At 34.1% G+C, this 19,159-nt stretch overlaps 5 protein-coding genes across 10 annotated transcripts; 3 read left to right on the top strand and 2 right to left on the bottom strand.

Moving 5' to 3' along the window:
* Positions 1 to 474: 474 nt before the first annotated feature.
* LOC123014283 lies at positions 475 to 4,173 on the bottom strand. Of its 2 annotated transcripts, XM_044413316.1 has the most exons (13): positions 4,120 to 4,173; positions 4,015 to 4,062; positions 3,789 to 3,836; positions 2,901 to 3,618; positions 2,806 to 2,853; positions 2,552 to 2,755; positions 2,478 to 2,502; positions 2,268 to 2,431; positions 1,647 to 2,218; positions 1,316 to 1,600; positions 982 to 1,271; positions 616 to 934; positions 475 to 566 (listed from the first exon to the last, which is right to left on the bottom strand). In XM_044413316.1, exons 2-13 carry the CDS (start codon positions 4,042 to 4,044, stop codon positions 522 to 524), a joined length of 2,748 nt encoding a protein of 915 aa, XP_044269251.1. In that variant the 5' UTR covers positions 4,045 to 4,062; positions 4,120 to 4,173; the 3' UTR covers positions 475 to 521. The 2 variants fall into 2 exon arrangements, with proteins under 2 accessions (XP_044269251.1, XP_044269250.1); XM_044413315.1 differs by having other exon boundaries at positions 4,015 to 4,145.
* Positions 4,174 to 4,381: 208 nt separating this feature from the next.
* On the top strand, positions 4,382 to 6,805 carry LOC123014199 (actin-related protein 2). 3 transcript variants are annotated; one of them, XM_044413163.1, is made up of 8 exons: positions 4,382 to 4,562; positions 4,653 to 4,830; positions 4,880 to 4,990; positions 5,457 to 5,477; positions 5,550 to 5,708; positions 5,752 to 5,880; positions 5,926 to 6,339; positions 6,393 to 6,805. In XM_044413163.1, exons 2-8 carry the CDS (start codon positions 4,783 to 4,785, stop codon positions 6,714 to 6,716), a joined length of 1,206 nt encoding a protein of 401 aa, XP_044269098.1. In that variant the 5' UTR covers positions 4,382 to 4,562; positions 4,653 to 4,782; the 3' UTR covers positions 6,717 to 6,805. The 3 variants fall into 3 exon arrangements, with proteins under 3 accessions (XP_044269098.1, XP_044269099.1, XP_044269100.1); XM_044413164.1 differs by lacking the exon at positions 5,457 to 5,477 and adding an exon at positions 5,061 to 5,075 and having other exon boundaries at positions 4,383 to 4,830; XM_044413165.1 differs by lacking the exon at positions 5,457 to 5,477 and having other exon boundaries at positions 4,388 to 4,830.
* Positions 6,806 to 7,159: 354 nt separating this feature from the next.
* On the top strand, positions 7,160 to 8,736 carry LOC123014317 (28S ribosomal protein S2, mitochondrial). Of its 3 annotated transcripts, none has more exons than XM_044413374.1 (3): positions 7,160 to 7,347; positions 7,402 to 8,056; positions 8,113 to 8,736. In XM_044413374.1, exons 1-2 carry the CDS (start codon positions 7,242 to 7,244, stop codon positions 8,034 to 8,036), a joined length of 741 nt encoding a protein of 246 aa, XP_044269309.1. In that variant the 5' UTR covers positions 7,160 to 7,241; the 3' UTR covers positions 8,037 to 8,056; positions 8,113 to 8,736. The 3 variants fall into 3 exon arrangements, with proteins under 3 accessions (XP_044269309.1, XP_044269310.1, XP_044269308.1); XM_044413373.1 differs by having other exon boundaries at positions 7,161 to 7,347; positions 8,106 to 8,736; XM_044413375.1 differs by having other exon boundaries at positions 7,402 to 8,119.
* On the bottom strand, positions 8,028 to 10,922 carry LOC123014315 (dehydrogenase/reductase SDR family member 7). The gene is made up of 6 exons (XM_044413371.1): positions 10,424 to 10,922; positions 9,875 to 10,377; positions 9,708 to 9,827; positions 9,486 to 9,652; positions 9,367 to 9,436; positions 8,028 to 8,247 (listed from the first exon to the last, which is right to left on the bottom strand). Exons 1-6 carry the CDS (start codon positions 10,581 to 10,583, stop codon positions 8,230 to 8,232), a joined length of 1,038 nt encoding a protein of 345 aa, XP_044269306.1. The 5' UTR covers positions 10,584 to 10,922; the 3' UTR covers positions 8,028 to 8,229.
* Positions 10,923 to 11,138: 216 nt separating this feature from the next.
* LOC123014316 (syntaxin-17) lies at positions 11,139 to 12,450 on the top strand. The gene is made up of 4 exons (XM_044413372.1): positions 11,139 to 11,446; positions 11,531 to 11,726; positions 11,770 to 12,079; positions 12,127 to 12,450. The coding sequence occupies exons 1-4, from the start codon at positions 11,315 to 11,317 to the stop codon at positions 12,356 to 12,358; spliced, it is 870 nt and encodes a 289-aa protein (XP_044269307.1). The 5' UTR covers positions 11,139 to 11,314; the 3' UTR covers positions 12,359 to 12,450.
* The last annotated feature ends 6,709 nt before the right edge of the window (positions 12,451 to 19,159 follow it).

The raw sequence follows: 19,159 nt of genomic DNA, 5'->3' as shown, positions 1-19,159 counted from the left end.
ATATAAATTTCAACCTCGATAGCGATTTGGATTATGATAAGAAATATCATCTGCGGTGTGAATATTTATAGTTTTTTTGCAAAAACGGAAATGTCCTCGACTCGATTGAATAATTAAAAAAAAACGAAGGAAGCATCATCAAAATGTTTCAACTGATATATCGAAGGTCAACTACCACATAAATTGTTTTATTGACTAATTTGATTTTAATAATTTTCGAAAAAAATTTTCAACACAACAAAAAACGTTTTTCAGGGACTTTTATTTCAAATTTGTTAATTAATAGATATTAAAAAACTGCATTAAAAATCTGACCCCAATCACATAATTATTGACGCAAGGTTACCACTCTCAAAGCTAATTTGATTACAATAACTGAAACGTTTTATATTAAAAAAATTAAAATTATTACGATCGGAGGTTGCACATAAAGGAAATGGCCGCTAAACATAAGGAGACCAAATAAAATCACAATCGTAATAAAATAAATGTATTATTCAAATGGTAAAAAATATTTATAATTAGGGCCAATGATTATGCTGGAAACGGGCATGTTGTCCCCCCACCTGGTATTAAAACCAATCAAAAATTGTCTATTTAAAAAAAATCACTTACGACTAGATGATCTAATGGAAGTTTCCTTTTCCTCTCACTATAGTGTTGCTGTACATCCTTTGTTGGGTCATGCTTCAAAACCACATTTCCCAACTCGGCTTTAGCCTCAGCAGCCCCCTTGAGCACATTCTCCTTATTTAAAACATGTGTATCACTATACAAAGGACACAAATCGTAACGATCGCCCCCATTTCCATTAAAATGTTTATAATCGGTGACTGGTTTTCCGCATATGTAACACATCGAGGCCCCACAAGAACAAGTCATTTTATTACAACCCTCTTCTTTGAAAAATTTCACCCCACATTTATAACATTTCCTGCAATTTTTAACTCAAGTGAATAATAAAATTACTTGTTTTGTTACCTCAACAAAGCCTCAGTCATTTTATTCTCAACAAAAATTCGCGCCTTGACATCAGCATCCTTTTCAATTTCCTCACATCGTAAAGGAATATGCGACGGCTCCTTGCACATCCTGCAGGACTCCTTCATGCACTCAGGATTCAAACACGTGAAAATGTTATAGCCTTCAGCAGGAATCGTGGCAAAATCGCAAAAAGGACACATTTCCAACTCCTCAATTCCTGCAGCTTTAATCTCCTCGAGGGCTTTCTTTTGGGCGATTTTCGAAAACAATTTCGGACTCAAAACGGCCTAAAATACGTTTTATTCAAACACAATGACTTATCACCACCTACTTGTAATGTTTGAAGACTAAATGATGATTCACAACTGGCGAGACATGGAAAAGACAGTTTTCCTTCCCCAAACGCCACTTCGACACTTTTCACAATACAAGATTTACAAAATTCGCAATTATTCTCACACGTGTAAATCTCACGTGGGAGAACTTCTTCATCGTAGCAACAATTACATGTTTGCATTAAACCTAAACTTTTCACTTCTTCACGTTCCAGATTTTCACGTTGTTTAATTTCGTTGACATAATCGGTGATTTCGCGTCTATGACCCAAATATGCGATCTAAAAAACAACAATTAATTTTTGACACACTTGATAGAAAATTCACCTCTTGAAGGAGTGGTATGTTGGTGATGTTATTAGGCAATGGGGCAGCTCTACGAACACTTTTCATCACTTCAATCCCAAACTTTTGCATTTTTTCCAATTGATTAAAAGTTTTCGATAGATTACAGTTGTCTTTAGTGGAATTTGCTTGATAAACACTTTGAATCGTACGAATAGACAACTTATTAAAGGTATTTTTTAGGAAAACTAGAGCATAATGACTATCAAATGTGTCCACTTTGAGAGTTCGTGACTTTTCATGGAAAAAATCCTCGGGATTTGGGATTACTTTCACGAAATTTTTAACATCAAATTCACTCGTGTATTGTTTTTGTTGTGCAGATAATTGTTGTTTACGTTGGTAATCCTTCAATTTGGGATAATCGCGTTTTTCCATCGCTTCATTAATGAAAGTTTTCACACTTTCTGATTTTCCCTCGAATTTATCACACATCATGCGGAGGTAATCAGGATCGGCGTCCGGAAGCACTTCCCGGAGGATTTCAAACTGATTTTCCGGGATTACTTCCGGTTCAGGGACCGGTAAAGTTCGCTTTGGATACTCATTGTTTGCTTAAAAAAATTTTAAACAATGAAATTTCTAAAAATTGTCCCAACTCACTACTAAAAATAACTGTAATTAATTCATCCACAACCGCATCATTCATGGCTTTATTCTGACACAAATTTCTTATATAACGAGGACAAGCATCAGGAATCATGCTACATAAATGATTAACCAATTGAATGTTAACATTTTCTGGTTCATCGTAACTTTGCTCGGGTCTAAAACCGATAAATAAATTCCATTTCGGTCAAAAACCCAACTTACCGATCCTGCAACTCATTATTAACATCTACAAAAAAAAAAACATTAGTAAAAATCATTAAAAAATGCTCAAATACCGATTATCTTTGGACTTTCACTATCATCACTCGTGTCCGAATCTAAACTATTACTTAAAACATTATTAATAAGAAGATCAAGAAGCGCATTTTGAGGTTTTCTATGTCGTGACAAACGTAATTTTCTACAGTGATATTTAATCACACCGGGGGGGGCCTTTGTAACACCTTGGACATATTTTACTAAATCAAAATTCTCTTCACCTGAAAAAAGTTTCATGAAAATTGATAAAACAACAAAATTGTTCACATACTTTGATCCACGATTTCATTTTGTTGTACCAATGACGTCGAAGGCGTTTCTGTTAAAAACACTAATTATTAAAATATAACACTTTTTGTCACCCACCTTCCAAATTGGACAAACTACTTTCCCACGCTTGAATAAACCTTTCTTCCTCGCCAACTTCTGCGACTTTTAAATTGAGGGGGCCCTCCGTTTCGGGTGAATAAATCTCGGTTTTATCTGAATCCTGTGAGTTAGTGGCCACTTTTCGCGCATTTTGCTCCATATTCAGCACAATTCTGAGGTAGTCGTCGGGCTCGTTGAGGGGTTGTGTGTCGTTATCGGCTTCAGTCTCCGACGACGATGTAATAGTGCATGGTTTTTCGTTAAAATTAACAATGCAAATGTTAGTCGAAGTGGAGGCTTCGGGGGTTTGTTTCATCACTGAGACTTTTCTGATTTTTGGCGGTTTTATGCTATTTTCTAACTTGACGTTCAGAACGGTTCTTTTGCGTAATGCGGCTTCTTTTTGTTTCGTGTGAACAATGACTCGTAGAGCCATTTCGACACGATTTGGCATCTCTCTGAATAATTGTAAATGTTCTCTTATGTAAGCCTCGTCCATGGAAGGAAACAAGGTCTTAATATAGTTTATGTCGTAGGAAAGTTCGTCGGTGAAGGGATTCCTGTTAAACACACAGGTTTTTCTTCCAAAATAGCGCGATAATAATTCCAGTGACTGTTTTTCGACATTTTTTTTACATCGAATGTCACGCCATCCGTAATCGTCATGGGTTATGTCGAGCAAATAGATTTTCAAGTGATCACGAACTGTGTAATCCTGAAATTTAGTTAAAAAAATTTAATTTATGACACTGAACCAAATTGTGACATTTCATGCAATTTGTCCAACTTGAGAAAAAACAAATCACAGCCACCCCTAACACAGGAAATAAAAAATTTCACAGGTGTTGTTAGAGATCTGTTTTTTCACGAAAAACTACAACTTACCTCATCCACTACCGCTTTGTTTGATTCCAGTTCTTCAATACTGTAATACTAATTAAACGAGTTAAATAAAATACTAATTAAATTAATAACAACACATTTCATTCAATTTGACCAACTTGAGAAAAAATCACAGCCGCCCCTTATCATAGGTAATAAAAAATTTCACAGGTAACTGATATGGGTGGGAGGCAGAGATAACACGTTTTTTTCAGGAAAAACAACTTACCCCATCCAGTTCTACTGTGTCTGATTCCATTTTTCTAATACTGAAACACTAATTAAATAAAATACTAATTAAAATTAATAACAAAATCAAAGAGTAAACACGAACCGACTTGTTTTGCACAATGACAGAAAAACATGAACAAACAACACGTGACCTGGAGCAAACATTGCAAAATGCCGGTTGTCGTAAGTGCACAAGACCTAAAGTGCATTTTTAAATTACTTAATTAAAAAATTGCAAAATGTTTGAAAGAATTGTCAAGAAGATTATCACCTGAGTCAAACTTGTTAAACTTGGTAATAAATATTGCCGGGTTTTTGTTAGCTCTTTTACAGATTGAGTGTCTGATGGAGGCCACGTTCCAATTAAAAATTGTAAAAACAGATATTTAATTAATGTTGAATTATTTTAAAATAGAGTGGATGAAAATATAAAACTTGTGTTTAGTTTTAATTTGATTGAATTTTATTAATGTTTGAGTGCGTTCCATGTCTGTGGTGACGTCACGCGTTGCGGGGTGCATATCACAAGCACCGGTCCTAAAACGGGTAATTTAATCAAATTTCCAAATTGTATTAATTTAAATTAAATAAATAAACACAATTTAAACAAATTGTTGATATCATTGAACGTTTCAGTTACGGTAAATTGTGATATGTGTTGGTTATATCTATGGGCGTGGACAGATTTCCTGGAGTGACTGTTTTAGTGTAATTAGGGCTTAAAAACACCTCTTGTTTATTAATTAACAATCGAATTGATTTAATTATGGATAGTCAAGGTAGAAAAGTGATTGTTTGTGACAATGGAACTGGGGTGAGTTTTGTTTTTTTTTCTCTTGAAATTTAACTAAAGTGAGTTGCAGTTTGTCAAGTGTGGGTATGCTGGGAGCAATTTCCCGGCCCATATTTTCCCCTCCATGGTCGGCAGACCCATCATAAGGGCTGTCAATAAAATTGGAGATATTGAGGTTAAGGTAAGGGGGATTCAAATCACAGTTAAAATTTGTTTATTTCATCAGGTTCTGATGCGAATTTGTATCCTAGGATTACCATGTAGATGTAAGTGCCTCAGAGAGGTGTGTGCCTTCACTAACCCCCTCAAAAGAGGCCACTAACAGTGTTTCTTTTTGTTATTTCGTGAATGATTGACGGGCTTATCCCAGTCAAGTTGGCGTTTTAGTGATTAAACAATTACCAACATTGACTGGCACAAAAACAATTAAATTTAATTAAATAATAATAATGTAGAATTTGGTGGAATACTGGTGGGGTGCAAAATCGATTTCAACGCATCAATTTGGGTTAATCCCGTAATTTTATCGCGTCTAATAAAAAAAATTTGTACCAACTGTGCCAACTTAAATTTCCTAGATTTTCAAAGTCTGTCAATCATTTTTTTAACTCCAATTTTGTAATTTTGTTGCCTTTTGCACGCTTCAGGGAGTTGCAAGTACTCTTCCTGTAAGTAAACTTGAACCCCTTTGATGTCTCACCAAGTTTTTTCATAATTTTTAATCGAATTTAAATTTCTAGGACTTGATGGTTGGGGATGAAGCCTCCGCTTTGCGTTCCCTCCTCGAGGTGAATTACCCGATGGAAAACGGGGTTGTGCGCAACTGGGAGGACATGTGTCACGTGTGGGACTACACATTTGGCCCCAAAAAAATGGATTTGGACCCAACTGATGCTAAAGTAAGTCTCAAATGTCTGGAACGTTTCTAATTCTTGATTGTAGATTCTCCTCACTGAGCCCCCAATGAACCCCACGAAAAATCGTGAAAAAATGATCGAAGTCATGTTTGAAAAGTACGGTTTTGCGGGGGCTTACATCGCTGTTCAAGCCGTGTTGACTTTATACGCCCAGGTTTGGTTACACAGTTGGCGATTGAAAATTAGTTAGAAGTTTTAGGGCCTTTTATCGGGTGTTGTGGTGGATTCTGGTGACGGAGTCACGCACATTTGTCCCGTTTATGAGGAGTTTGCTTTGCCGCATTTAACACGACGTTTGGATATAGCAGGCCGTGATATAACACGCTATCTTATCAAATTATTACTATTGAGAGGTTACGCATTTAATCATTCGGCTGATTTTGAAACTGTGCGAATTATGAAAGAAAAATTATGTTACATCGGTTATGATATTGAGACGGAACAGAGGTTGGCTTTGGAAACTACTGTTTTAGTTGAGCCTTATATTTTGCCTGATGGACGGGTGATTAAAGTAGGCGGGGAACGATTTGAGGCCCCTGAAGCTTTATTTCAACCGCATTTAATCAATGTTGAGGGACAAGGCATCGCCGAGCTTGTTTTTAACACCATACAGGTTGCATACTTTGTTTTTTCTACGACTCAATTAACGTGTTTTCTTTTATTTAGGCGGCTGATATCGATATGAGGCCCGAATTGTACAAACATATAGTCTTGTCTGGAGGTTCCACCATGTATCCAGGGCTCCCCTCACGACTCGAACGTGAAATAAAACAATTATATCTAGAGCGTGTACTTAAAAACGATATAGAGAAATTAAATAAGTTTAAAATACGAATTGAGGATCCCCCGAGACGTAAAGATATGGTTTTTATTGGAGGTGCGGTTTTAGCTGAAGTTATGAAAGATAGAGATGCGTTTTGGATGTCGAAACAAGAGTATAAGGAGCAGGGATTGAAAGTTTTGAAAAAACTAGGGCCAAGATCGGCGTAAACGCAATTTCGAAGTAATATGTGTTTTTATTTTGATACTTTTAATTCATGTATATTTAAAGGCAAGTTGAATAAATCATTTTTAGACAAGTTTGTGTTTTTTGTGCCAACTTGGCCAACAAATTTAATTGACATTTCGGGTGGGCTTTTAGTATTTTACGGTTATGGTTAAAAAGAAACAAATTAAATTAAAAATAAAGCCCAAATTTACTCTACTGATAAGAATAAATAATTCCAAGAAATTTATTTAGTTAAATTGAAACGCATTTTCTAGACAAATGATACCTAATGTGTAAAAGCGCTAAAAAATCCGGCCAAAACCAAATCATTAATTATGATTATGTTTGCAATTAATTTAACATAAAGAATCAATTTTGTTAACATTTTATTTGGTTTTGCGCAATTATCGTACTAAGAAATTAAGGAAAAACACTTTTCGGTCTTGTGCACAGACGGTATCTTACATTTTACACAGTCACATTTGCTCCTGTTTATAACCCAACTTTCCACTTTAAGGCCAGAAAACATGTATTCAGTGCGATATTTCTCAAGTCAAGTGACCAAAACCGTGCTAATTCAAGCAACGCGTCTGAATTCGAGTGTCCCTCAAGCCCAGGAAGTCACACCCCCGTGTATGAAAAAGTGAGGTTATGTCACCCCAACTAATTTAGTTTTTTTTTTTCTAGTGGAGGCTCAAAAAGCCGTGTTGAATCACCCGGATTACTTCCACGTGCACGATTTATTCACAGTTGGGGACTTGTTCAACGCTCGGGTTCACTACGGCCACAAGGAGGGCTCCCTCAACGAGCGAATGTTGCCCTACATTTACGGCAGCCGTTTGGGGCACATAATCTTCGATTTGGACAAAACTGCCGATTATTTACGTCGAGCGCTCAATTTCACCGCACATGTGGCTTACCGCGACGGCATAATCCTGTTTCTGTCGCGGGGGGCCCAGAATTCGCATTTGGTGGAGAAAACGGCGCGCGAATGCGGGGAATTCGCACATACGCGGTTTTGGCGCGGGGGAATTTTCACCAATGCGACGAAACAGTTCGGGGCTGTGACCAGGTTGCCCGATTTGTGCATTTTCCTAAACACTTTGAACAATGTTCTGTTGCAACACACGGCGGTCAGGGATTCGGCCAAAATGGGGATCGCGACCGTTGGGATTGTGGACTCCAATTGTGATCCCAATTTGGTGACGTTTCCGGTGCCCGGAAATGACGACACCCCCGCCAGCGTTGAACTGTACTGCAAGCTTTTCAAAGCGGCCATTTTGAGGGGCAAGGAGAGGAGGAAAAAAGACATGCAACTCTAATTCGCTTTATTGTACATATTGTAAGATATTAAACCACATTTCTAACCCCAAATACGAATTTAAAGCCAGTTTTTAGTCAAGTTTAAAGAAAAAAAAAAGAAGAAAAAAGAAGTAACACCATCACCACTTATTTGCTATTAATCTCAGAAACGGGAAATAATGTTAGTGGAAAAATGTGCAGTCCATCACCACTTCAAAGTTTTTGCTTACCCTGGAAAAAATTAGAATAGCATGAATGTAAGCACCAGTGTCGTCAGCTCAAAATTAAAATCACCAGATCTGAGCAGAAAAGTTACCAGATTTATACCTACATATCTGCTCAAAAACGCAAAAATAGGTAACACCACTTTTTTGGCAAATTTTTAATTAAATTTTGCGAAATACCGGGTGTTGGCAACACTGAATTATTGGTAATCCTTCGTTATAGCAGTTGTTTCAAGTGACGGCTAAACCATCAGTAGCGCAAATGAATGACAATTGTTTATAAAAATTTGACGTTTGATTTTGACAGTCAAGGTTGCTAAATTAAATTTTTGTGACACCAAATTATTTACGCGATATTTACGGTTTTACATGAAAAACATGCTAAAACACTTGATAAAAGCAAAAATAATGATGTTTTTTTGGTTTGTTTTAGCAAAATTTTGCAATTAACACCATTTTCGACCATATTTTGTATTATTTTTTTTTTGACAAAATTTCACTAAAAATGAGCTAAATCGAATTAAACAAACGAAATAACATCAATTTAGATTTAGTTTTGTTGTGTTTAAGCATGTTTTGTCACTATCCTGCAAAATAAATGAGTCTCTGGTTCAAAAACGAACCAAATCGAGCTGAAACACCCTAAAAATGCAAAAATAGCACTAGTTTTGGCCTAATTTGATATATTTTTGGTTTGTTTTTGACGAAATTTTGCTAAAAACATATTAAAACGCTCAGAAATGGTCAAAATAATAATTTTGATCTATTTTAGCGATTTTTTTACCTTGTTGAGTGAAATATTTAGAAAAACAAAACTGTCTCTCGATTTTTCAACTTATTTTTGAGAAAATTTTTACAAAAGTTTTCATCAGATCTGGTGAAATTTCACTAGACTTGGCAACACTGGTAAGCACATTGTAGAAAAATGGCGTTGCTAGGCAGTGACCAATCACAGTATTGGATTTAAGCTGTTGTTATGACAACTCAGTTAAGTTGCCATAGTAACGGCATTGTGATTGGTTGTTGTGACTTTTGAAATTACATGACTCACTTGACGAAATGTTACATAAATACGTTATACACAATTTCAGTCTTGAAAAACGTGACTTTATACAATATTTTCTACCTGATCGAATTGAATGTCTTTGCTGTCTCGCATTTTGAACAGTCCACGGGGCCCTAATAGTCTCAAAGCTCTGAAATCATGGATTACTAGATTGTGACAATAATTAATTTTTTGTGTACATTTTTGAGACAGTTGGGAAGTAGACTGCAGTGTAGACGAAAGGCATTAAGGGGAAGAGCCCCATCCAGGATTCTTGCGTCCTATTGGCCAAGGCTATGGCACATAATTGTCCACACCTTTCCCCTGTCATCCTCCTGTCTTTCCTTTCGGCTGGAATTCCATATTTCTAGTTAAAAAAAAAAAACGAATAATTTTCAATCAAAGTGGCTGTGGTGTGATACCTGGCCGTCTTTTTCCGTGAAACTCTCCTGTAGGAAATTGGTGAAAGTTGGTCCAGGACATAGGAGAGTCACTGCAATATTTTGTCCCATTTTCTCAATCCTGAGGCCATCAAAGTAGCCCTAGAAAACCCCAATCAGTCCCAAAATTACATTAAATTGTCCCATACATGAATTGCGTGTTTGGTGGCTGTGTACGTGGCCGAGTATGGTACCCCGAAAACCCCCGCAAGACTCGAGACAACTGCCACATGCCCAGCCCCCTTTTCATTGAAATGCTTTACAGCAAGTCTGGTCAAGTTGACCACAGCGAAAACGTTCAATTCGAACATTTGTTTGTCGACGGCCATGTCGATGTGTTCGAAGAGGGCCCTCTGGGAGCGTCCTGCGTTGTTTACGAGGATGTCGATGGTGCCAAAGTGGCTCAGGGCTTGTTGGAAGACCCCCTTGTGGAGGGACAAGTCGGTGATGTCGAAGGGGATCACGAGGATGTCTTTGTCCCCCAGTTGGTTTTTTGCTAATTGGAGACATTCGGTTTTGACTCGTTCGAGTTCGTTGGGGCGTCGGGCGGTGAGGACGAGGCGAACGCCGTGCTTGGCGAGGGCTTTGGCGGTGTGTTCGCCGATGCCGCTGGAGGCCCCCGTGATGAACACCACTTTGCCTTTCAGTTTTCCTGAAATGGTGGAGATGAGTGAGGTTAGGGTTTTCGAGGGGCTTACTTGGTGATTTCCCGAAGAGGGAGTAAAAAGTCAGTTCTAAATCACAATCAACGAGGCATAAGGCGAGTAAGTGGAGGACCCCATAGGTTAAAACACCTGCACCTATCGTTTCAAGAACGGTCATTGTGTATTTTTCGAAAATTTTTGAAACCGAAGACATGACCACGTTTAAAATTAGCACTTATCAGTGTTATCACAGAATTATCATTTGTTTATTATGGCTGAGACGCGACTAGAGTAGTAAAAGTAAAAGTTGGGGGGCGATGAATTATGGGGTCAAGGTGACTTTTACATGTGTTATAAAAAATGGAGGGGCAAAGGTTGCAAGTAACAGGTGTTTTATGATAATTTGTTAAGTTTTCTGTATTTTTATCAACTGGTAATGTTAATTGTGATAATGCATTATTTATGTTTTGAATAAATAAAATAAATGCTTTTAAACATCAAAAATCAGACAATTTAGCTCGTTTTTAGGTAAACATTTATTTAATTCAAGATATTTTGCCGAAATTGGCTAGAAAATTGATTCAAATATAACCAAATTTTTTGACATTTGACTTGACATTTAAAACAGCGCGAATTTTAAACTTAAAAACTTTTACCCGACGTTTTATAAAATTTTTACAATTTTATCTTTTTACATATGATTGGTTTAATTCTTTTCAAAATTTTTTAATTAAATAGCCGAATTTTCTTAGTCATTTCGCTATTTTAATAGGGAATTTGCGTTTTATATGTTTTATGTTGTCACTGGTGCGACATCTGGGCAAAACACTCTACAGAAACCAACTTTACCGACAACAATAATAGTTTTTTGGTTAGAAACGTCAAAATTCTTTGTGTTGTAATAAAAAAAAACACACAGTAATGTGGTGATAAAAGCGCGCAACAATGTCGATTTTAAACACAAGTGTTACGAAACAACCCTTGAAACTGATCGAAGTGCCTTTAAATAAATTCAGTGAAGAAGTCATTCCACACCATCAATTTATTTTTGAACAACACAAAACACTAGTTCTCAAGGTAAAATAGAATTTTTGATAATACAATTTGGTTACTCAATGCGCCATGAAAAATAAAGTTTGACCCCAGCCTTCTATGTTTCAGTTGCTATCGCAAAACAATGCCCCACTTGTACGTCAAGAAGTGAAAAACAAAAAACGAATCGTGAAACAATTGAAAGATTTAATGTACGAATTGGACACTTTGAGGGCACAAGTGGAAGACTCTGATTTGGATAAATTTGACACCAAAACTTTATCTTTTAGAAAAATTATAATTACGTTAATTTCTGGTTACACAGGTGATTAGTTTTAATTAATTAACTCGCAATAATTTGTGTTTAGATTTAGAAAAACGAAGTATAGCATTAGACAACCAAACCCAAGATGAGGAGGAGAGACTGTGCCCCTTTGAGGGGGCCTCCCAGATCCAGTTGCAAGACACTCTTGACGACATTAAACTAAGACAACGCCAAGAATTGTTAAACGAGGTTGAAACCGTTCAAAGAGACACCGAAGACTTGAACCAAATTTTCACACATCTCAACGAAATGGTGGAAGGACAACGAGAGCAAGTCGAGCATGTTGAGGAAACAATTGAAGAAAGTAAAGAAAATGTACAATCGGGGTTTAAACAACTCGTCAAAGCCCACAAGTTTGTTTTGGTTGATTTATTGCAATCAATTATTGTTTTTATTACAGATTGAAAACTGCTGTATATCCGGTCACGGGGGCGTTTTTAGGGTCCATGATTGGGGGGCCTGTGGGACTAGTCGCAGGGTTTAAAATTGGGGGCTTGACGGCGTTAGGGTGTGCCATTGCGGGATACACAGGGGGGAAACTCTTCAAGAAGAATCATGAAATGGAAGAAACGGAAGAGAAAGGGGAAGAAAGTGTGCAGATGGACGAGAAACATGAAAAGAAGGATATATGACAGTGCGTCCTTTGTTAATTAACTTATTTCAGTGTGATTTTTTTAGTTATTATTTTTAAATGTAAAAATTTTAATAAATTATTTCAAAACAAGTGTCAATTTCTGTCGGATGTCAAATATACGTTAATTTCAATACTCAAAAAAGTGCATAAAACGTTATTGCGTCAACTTTAAAAAATTATGAATTTTTTAACTTAAGTCGATTTAAATTGCGCGCTTCATAAGGTTGGTAATAGTCGGCATACATACACACACACGTGAATTTAAAGTTGCGTAAGTATGAAGGGTCTTCAAGTGCCGGTAAAATAGGTTTCTGTAGATTATTCTCACGCTTGGCAGTGTATCGCCCAGATGTCGCGACGTGTAACTGTACATACCTACTAGTTTCGAAAAAACTTAGTAGGGGAAGGTGGGGCATTTTTTTTTTTAATCACAAGCAATTATTTTTGGTTTTATTTGTTAATTTCCGTCGAGTCAAAGGAATTAATAACATGTTGCGTATGAGGCGATTCTAATCAGTAATCATCTATTCGTATAATTGATTATCACTACTCTCTAATTATATCAAGTCATTTCCAGCGGCAAGGATAATATCAGCTTCTGGGATCGGTAATAGTGAAAAACGAATTTAATTTAACACTTTGTCGGATTTTATTTTCGAAAAAATTACAAATAAAAGAGATTGAGTCGTTAAGTGAATTTGTAGCAATTTTAACATTATCATTCCCATGATTCTTCGTATAGGCACGATAATGGCTAATTTATAGGAAAAATAAGTTGTTTGACTCGGAACACCCAAGTGAAACCGCTCATTAACTGATATTACTTTCCGGTGCAGAGATAGAGAGGAATTTATTGGAAATTATTCATAAAAAGCCAACATCAAAGTGACCTGTGCCTGGAAATTTACGTGACATTTCAGTTGCTAACCTAATTGAGAAAAGCACAAAACACTTGAAAAAAAAATTAAAAAATTTTTGGGAAAAAAATATACAGGCTGTTTTTTTTAATATACAGGCTGACAATTAAGTTCTTTTTTATTTTATTGTTTGTTGTCAATTGCGTAATATAAAGCCGATTATGGCCCTCAATGTCCAATAATCGCATATAATTCGCTGTATATGCAAATCTCCTAACCCGTTTTATGGATCTTTCAGTGCTTCAGTTTCTTGGTTCTTTTCCATCCGAAACCACAAATAATATTATGTAAAAATAAATGTCGTGGAAAAAGTAATTGACATGTTTACATTCCCACGCTTCGATCCCACGCACTTTAAGTATTTTTATCAAAATACATATTATCATCAATAAGTTATTTACATTTTAATGCGCTCAAACGCCCTCGCTCAAGCTACCATATTATTTACTTAAAGATTTGTTTAACAATGTCCATTTATTTTTATCACGAAAACCGATCCGAACCAGTAATTGAATTTCAAAGTAATTTAAAGTTTTGTGTAAATCTAGTTACCACACATCACTGTTTGTCACTTGTAAATACCGTTGTAATTAAAATAAATCGCAGACGTCGTGGGTTGATATCGATTCGCATCGAGATACCAAGGGATTTATTGAAAATTTTACGAAAAACAATGGCCGTTTTACCTCCCACAGATCTATTTATTTATGCATTTAATTCAATAAATGCCTCATAAATTCTTAAATGACAAGAAACCAACATATAGGGACATTCATACAACATTTATACCATCATTAAAAACTCCGCGACTTATTCGCGGAGGTCTTTGATATAATAAGATTAAAAATCAATGGCGGCTGCTTGAGTATAAACCACAACTAGTGTTTTTATTTAGATTGAGAATATTGGACTTAAGTTGGCAGTTGGCAACCCTGATTAGCTAATTCAAACGTTGAGTCTTTGATGCTTAGTACTAATGTACTTATTTCTGCCTTTTGATGTATATTATTCAAGTTAAATATTGCTTTTTTGACATTTTTATTTTTTTTTTAACCTAACAAAATATAGTACAGTAACATTTTCTAATATTAGTCAAGTTTTAAACCAATTTTATTGAATTTGCAACCCTGATTATCTAATGTCGGGTCATGTCTGGTACTTATTACTGTCTCTCGCTGTATATTAGCCAAGTTTCAAAATCGCTTTTTTTCCTTTTTTCTTTTTTTTTTCTATCCTACAACCCTTATTTCTATTCAACAATGTATATTTTCTAGTATTAGTTAGGTTTCAAATCAATTTTGTCGATGTAATAAATTTGAAAATTGGGCTATTTACGAGTATAGCTTGTAAAAAAGGCAACAAATTTTAAATTTGCAATTTCGATTATAAAATTTAAAGGTTTCATGCTTAGAAGTGATGTACTTATTTTTGTCTCTTGCTGTATATTAATTAACTTCCAAAATCGCCTTTTTTGACATTGTTTTTTTTTACAACTCAACAAAACTATAGCAACGTACTTATTTCTACTTACCTCTCTATACTTTCTAGCATTAGTCGGGTTTCAAACCAATTTCGTTGATTTAATAAAATCGAAAATCAGTTTGTGTTCAGTGAAAAGCGCAGTGCAATGTACTTATTTCTATTCTTTGCTGTATATTAATCAAGTTTCAAAACCGCTTTTTCAACATTTATTTCTTTTTCCTCAACTGAGCAAAACTATGATGACGTACTTATTTTTACTTACCTCTGTATATTTTCTAGTATTATTCAAGTTTCAAACCAATTTTGTCGATTTAATAAAATCGAAAATCGTTTGGTGGCTATGAAAAAGGGAGTGTAACAACAAACCTTGGGTTTGAAACCCTGATTATAAAATTTAAACATCTGATGCTTCGAACTGATGTACTTATTTCTGTCTTTCCCTGTATATTGGTCAAATTTTAAAATCGCTTTTTTGAAATTTTTTCCAAACCAACAAACTATAGCCACATACTTATTTCTATTCAACTATGTATATTTTCTAGCCTTAGTCAGGTTTCACACCAATTCTGTCGATTTAATAAAATTGAAAACCGCTTTGTGGCTAGTGTAAAAGACACTGTAACAACAAATATTGAGGCAGGTCAGTTTTATGGCGCTTAGAACTGATGCACTTATTTCTGCTTCTCGTTGTATATTAAACAAGTCTCACAATCGATTTTTTTTTTCAACACGACGTACTTATTTCTCCAAATCGCTTCTTTGACATTTTTTTCCAAACTAACAAACTATAGCCAAGTACTTATTTCTATTCAACTAGGTATATTTTGTGGCCTTAATAAGGTTTTTAACCAAGTCTGTCGATTTAATAAAATCGAAAACCGGTTTGTGGCTACTGAAGAAGGCAGTGTAACAACAAATATTGAGTTTGCAACCGTGATTATAAAATTTAAAATGCTTAGAGCTGATGTACTTATTTCTGCCACTTGCTGTATATTAGTCCAATTAAAAATCGCTTTTTTTATTTTTATTTTTTTTCCAACTTAACAAACTATAGTAGAGTACTTATTTCTACTTACCTCTAGTATTCTAGTATTCTTCTAGTATTAGTCGGGTTTCAAACCAATTTTGTAGATTTAATAAAATCGAAAACCGGTTTGTGAAAAGCGCAGTGCAACGACAAATATTAAGTTTGCAGCCCTGATTAGCAAATTTAAGGGTTAGGTTAGGTCAGGTCTAGAATTGATGTACATATTTCTATCCTTCGCTGTTTATTAATCAAGTTCCAAAATCGCTTTTTCAATATTTATTTTTATTGTTTTCCCAACAGAGCAAAACTATGGCGACGTACTTATTTCTACTCGCTTCTGTATATTTTCTAGCTTTAGTCAGGTTTCAAACCAATTGTATCGACTCAATAAAATTGAAAATCGATTAGGGGCTAGTACTACTAATGTACTTATTTCTGCTCTTTGCTGTATATTATTCAAGTTAAAAATTGCTTTTTTGACATTTTTATTTTTTTCCAACCTAACAAACTATAGTACAGTACATTTTATAGTATTAGTCGGGTTTCAAACCAATATTATCGATTTAATAAAACCGAAAATTGGTGAAAAAGACAGTGTAACAACAAATCTTGAGTTTGCAACCCTGATTACTGAATTCAAAGATTGGTGTTTCGATGTGATGTACTTATTTCAGTCTCTCGCTGTATGTTAGTCAAATTTCAAAATCGCTTTTTTGACATTTATTTTCAAAGTAACAAACTATAGCCACGTACTTATTTCTATCCAACTATGTATATTTTTTAGTCTTATTCGGGTTTCAAACCAATTTTGTAGATTACAAAATCGAAAACCGGTTTGTGGCTAGTGAAAAAGACAGTGTAACAATATTGGGTTTGCAACCCTGATTATTAAATTGAAATATCGGGTCAGGTCTGGTACTTATTTCTGTCTCTCACTGTATATTAGCCAAATTTCGAAACCGCTTTTTTGATATTTTTTTCCAAACTAACAAACTATAGCCACGTACTTATTTCTATTCAACTATGTATGTACTAAATATTGAGTCAGGTCAGTTCTATGATGCTTAGAATTGATGCACTTATTTCTGCTTTTCGCTGTATATTAAACAAGTCTCAATCGATTTTTTTTAATTTCTACTCAGTGAGGTTTCGAACCAATTTTACGAAATAAATAAAATTGGTTGCGTTCGTTGCCACCTGTCGTGCACATCATCAGCGCCATTTTGGGGCCCTTCTGACCTGCCATAATTTAGCCTCAATTTGCTAAGGCAAGACATGCACAAGTACGCCCGTGGGCACCCCATTAACATTTACATACCTACCAACTATAATATTTGTATATAGCATGAGGTGGACATTAATATAAGGATCAAGAGCATAAAAAATAAGGCCACGTTTTAAATTATTACACAAAGTTTTTTTCCTTTTATTGCATTCATTTAAATTGCTTGCAGACCATAATTCACCTCGAGGAATTTATTATTAAATATCAAGGGAGGAAAGTGTCATTTTTTGTAGCATTTTATTTAGAAAGTAGCAATAAATGTGCATTTTGCTCGCAATGTCTCTCTTTAGAAACACAAAGAGACCGCTGCATTTGTATTTAATTCCATTAAAACATGTTCAACGTGATCGATAGTCTATTATCATAATTTGTTGCAGCAGTTGTGCTTTTAATGGTCCCACTATGATGACGTTTTTCCGCTTTTTGCTAAAAAAATTACAATTCAATCGAAAGCCAGCGAATGCAATTTAATTGTTATAATTACACAGACACAAATTATAGGAATTAGCAGGAAAAAACACGTGACAGTTAATTACAATTAACTAAACTGTGTTAGTTAATTTTAAATTTGTTATTGATAATCCTTTAGTTTATAGTAATTGGTGAAAGGATTGGTAAATGCCAAATGGGTGCGATTTTGTTTTTTCTTTGTGGTTAATTAGTACGAAATTTTCGGTGTTGATTGATTCATTAATTTAATTCTGAATTATTTGGACACAATTATTTGTCAAAATCTTGTATTTTTTACTAAAAAAGATTCTAATTTTTAAAATTCTAAGCTTGTTGTTTCAAGAACATGAAATATCTTTTTTTTTTGCACTCAAAATTTTAGGCTGTTTTATTAGCGTTCATCAATTTTTTTTTAATTATTGAATTATTTGGACACTTTTTCGTAATAAAATTTTCAATTTTAAGAGTGAGGTAGGTGATAAAAAATTGAATTTTAAAAATTTTTTTGTTTTTATTTTAAATAAAGTTGAAAAAAATTTAGTTTTTCCTCAAGATTTTGCAATTTTTGTTCTTTTGATAAAAAANACTTTTTTTTTAAATGAAGTTGGAAAAAAATTTTTTTTTCTCAAAATTTTATAATTTGTGTTTACTCTTTTTATGAAATAATTTTTTTGGTTGAAATGAGCAATTCTTAAAATTGGATTGGATTTTATGATTCCAGATTCTTGTGTATCATACGAATTAAAAAAAAATGTCACTCAGGACTCTGGAATTTTAAACTTTTTATTCTTTATTTCAAAGTTGAAAAAAATGTAGTTTTTTCAAAATCTTGTGATTTATATTCTTCAATTGTTCAAAAATAATGTTTTTTGAAAGATTTTTGGGTTGAAATAAGAATTTGGAAAATTTAATCATCTTTATGATTACAGATTTTTCTTTTTTCTTGGTTCTGAATGTTTTTTTTTTAAGGTTTATTCTCTGTCTGATAAGACTTCTCAAAAAAGCTACGATTAAACGTTTTAAAATATAAATATTATTTACTCCAAAATTTTAAAAATTTTTTTGTTTTTATTTTAAATAAAGTTGAAAAAAATTTAGTTTTTCCTCAAGATTTTGCAATTTTTGTTCTTTTGATAAAAAAATTGGAAAATTTTATTGTCTTTATAAATGTCCAGATCAGGACTCCTAAATTTTAAATTAATTTTTAAATAAAACTAGTTTTTTTCTCAAAATTTTGTAATTTTTGTTTACCTACTCTTTTTATGAAAGATTTTTTCATTCAAAATAAAAAAAAATAAAATTGGACCCTTTTTATGATTTCAAATTTTTGTTTGAAATCTGTCATCAGACGAATCTAAAAAAAATATCACTCTGGACTCCGGAATTTTAAACTTTTTATTATTTTTTTCTAATCAAAGTTAGACAAATTGTAGTTTTTTTAAATTTTTTTTTGGTTCTTTTTTCTTAGTTCTAAATGTTTTTTTTTAAGGTTTATTCTTTGATTTGTAAAAAATACATGTCGGATAAGACTTTTCAAAAAAACTAAGACGAAACTTTTAAAATATTGTTTACTCTGAAATTTTTTATTGGTTTTTTTGGAAAAATCGTGTAAATTTTAAAATTTTTAAAATTTCAAAT

This window comes from Tribolium madens, unplaced genomic scaffold (genome assembly GCF_015345945.1).
Source record: "Tribolium madens isolate multiple individuals breed KSU strain unplaced genomic scaffold, Tmad_KSU_1.1 Scaffold_97;HRSCAF=244;Tcas5.2_LG3a, whole genome shotgun sequence".
NCBI lineage: Eukaryota > Metazoa > Arthropoda > Insecta > Coleoptera > Tenebrionidae > Tribolium > Tribolium madens.
This window is presented reverse-complemented; position numbering and strand designations above follow the sequence as displayed.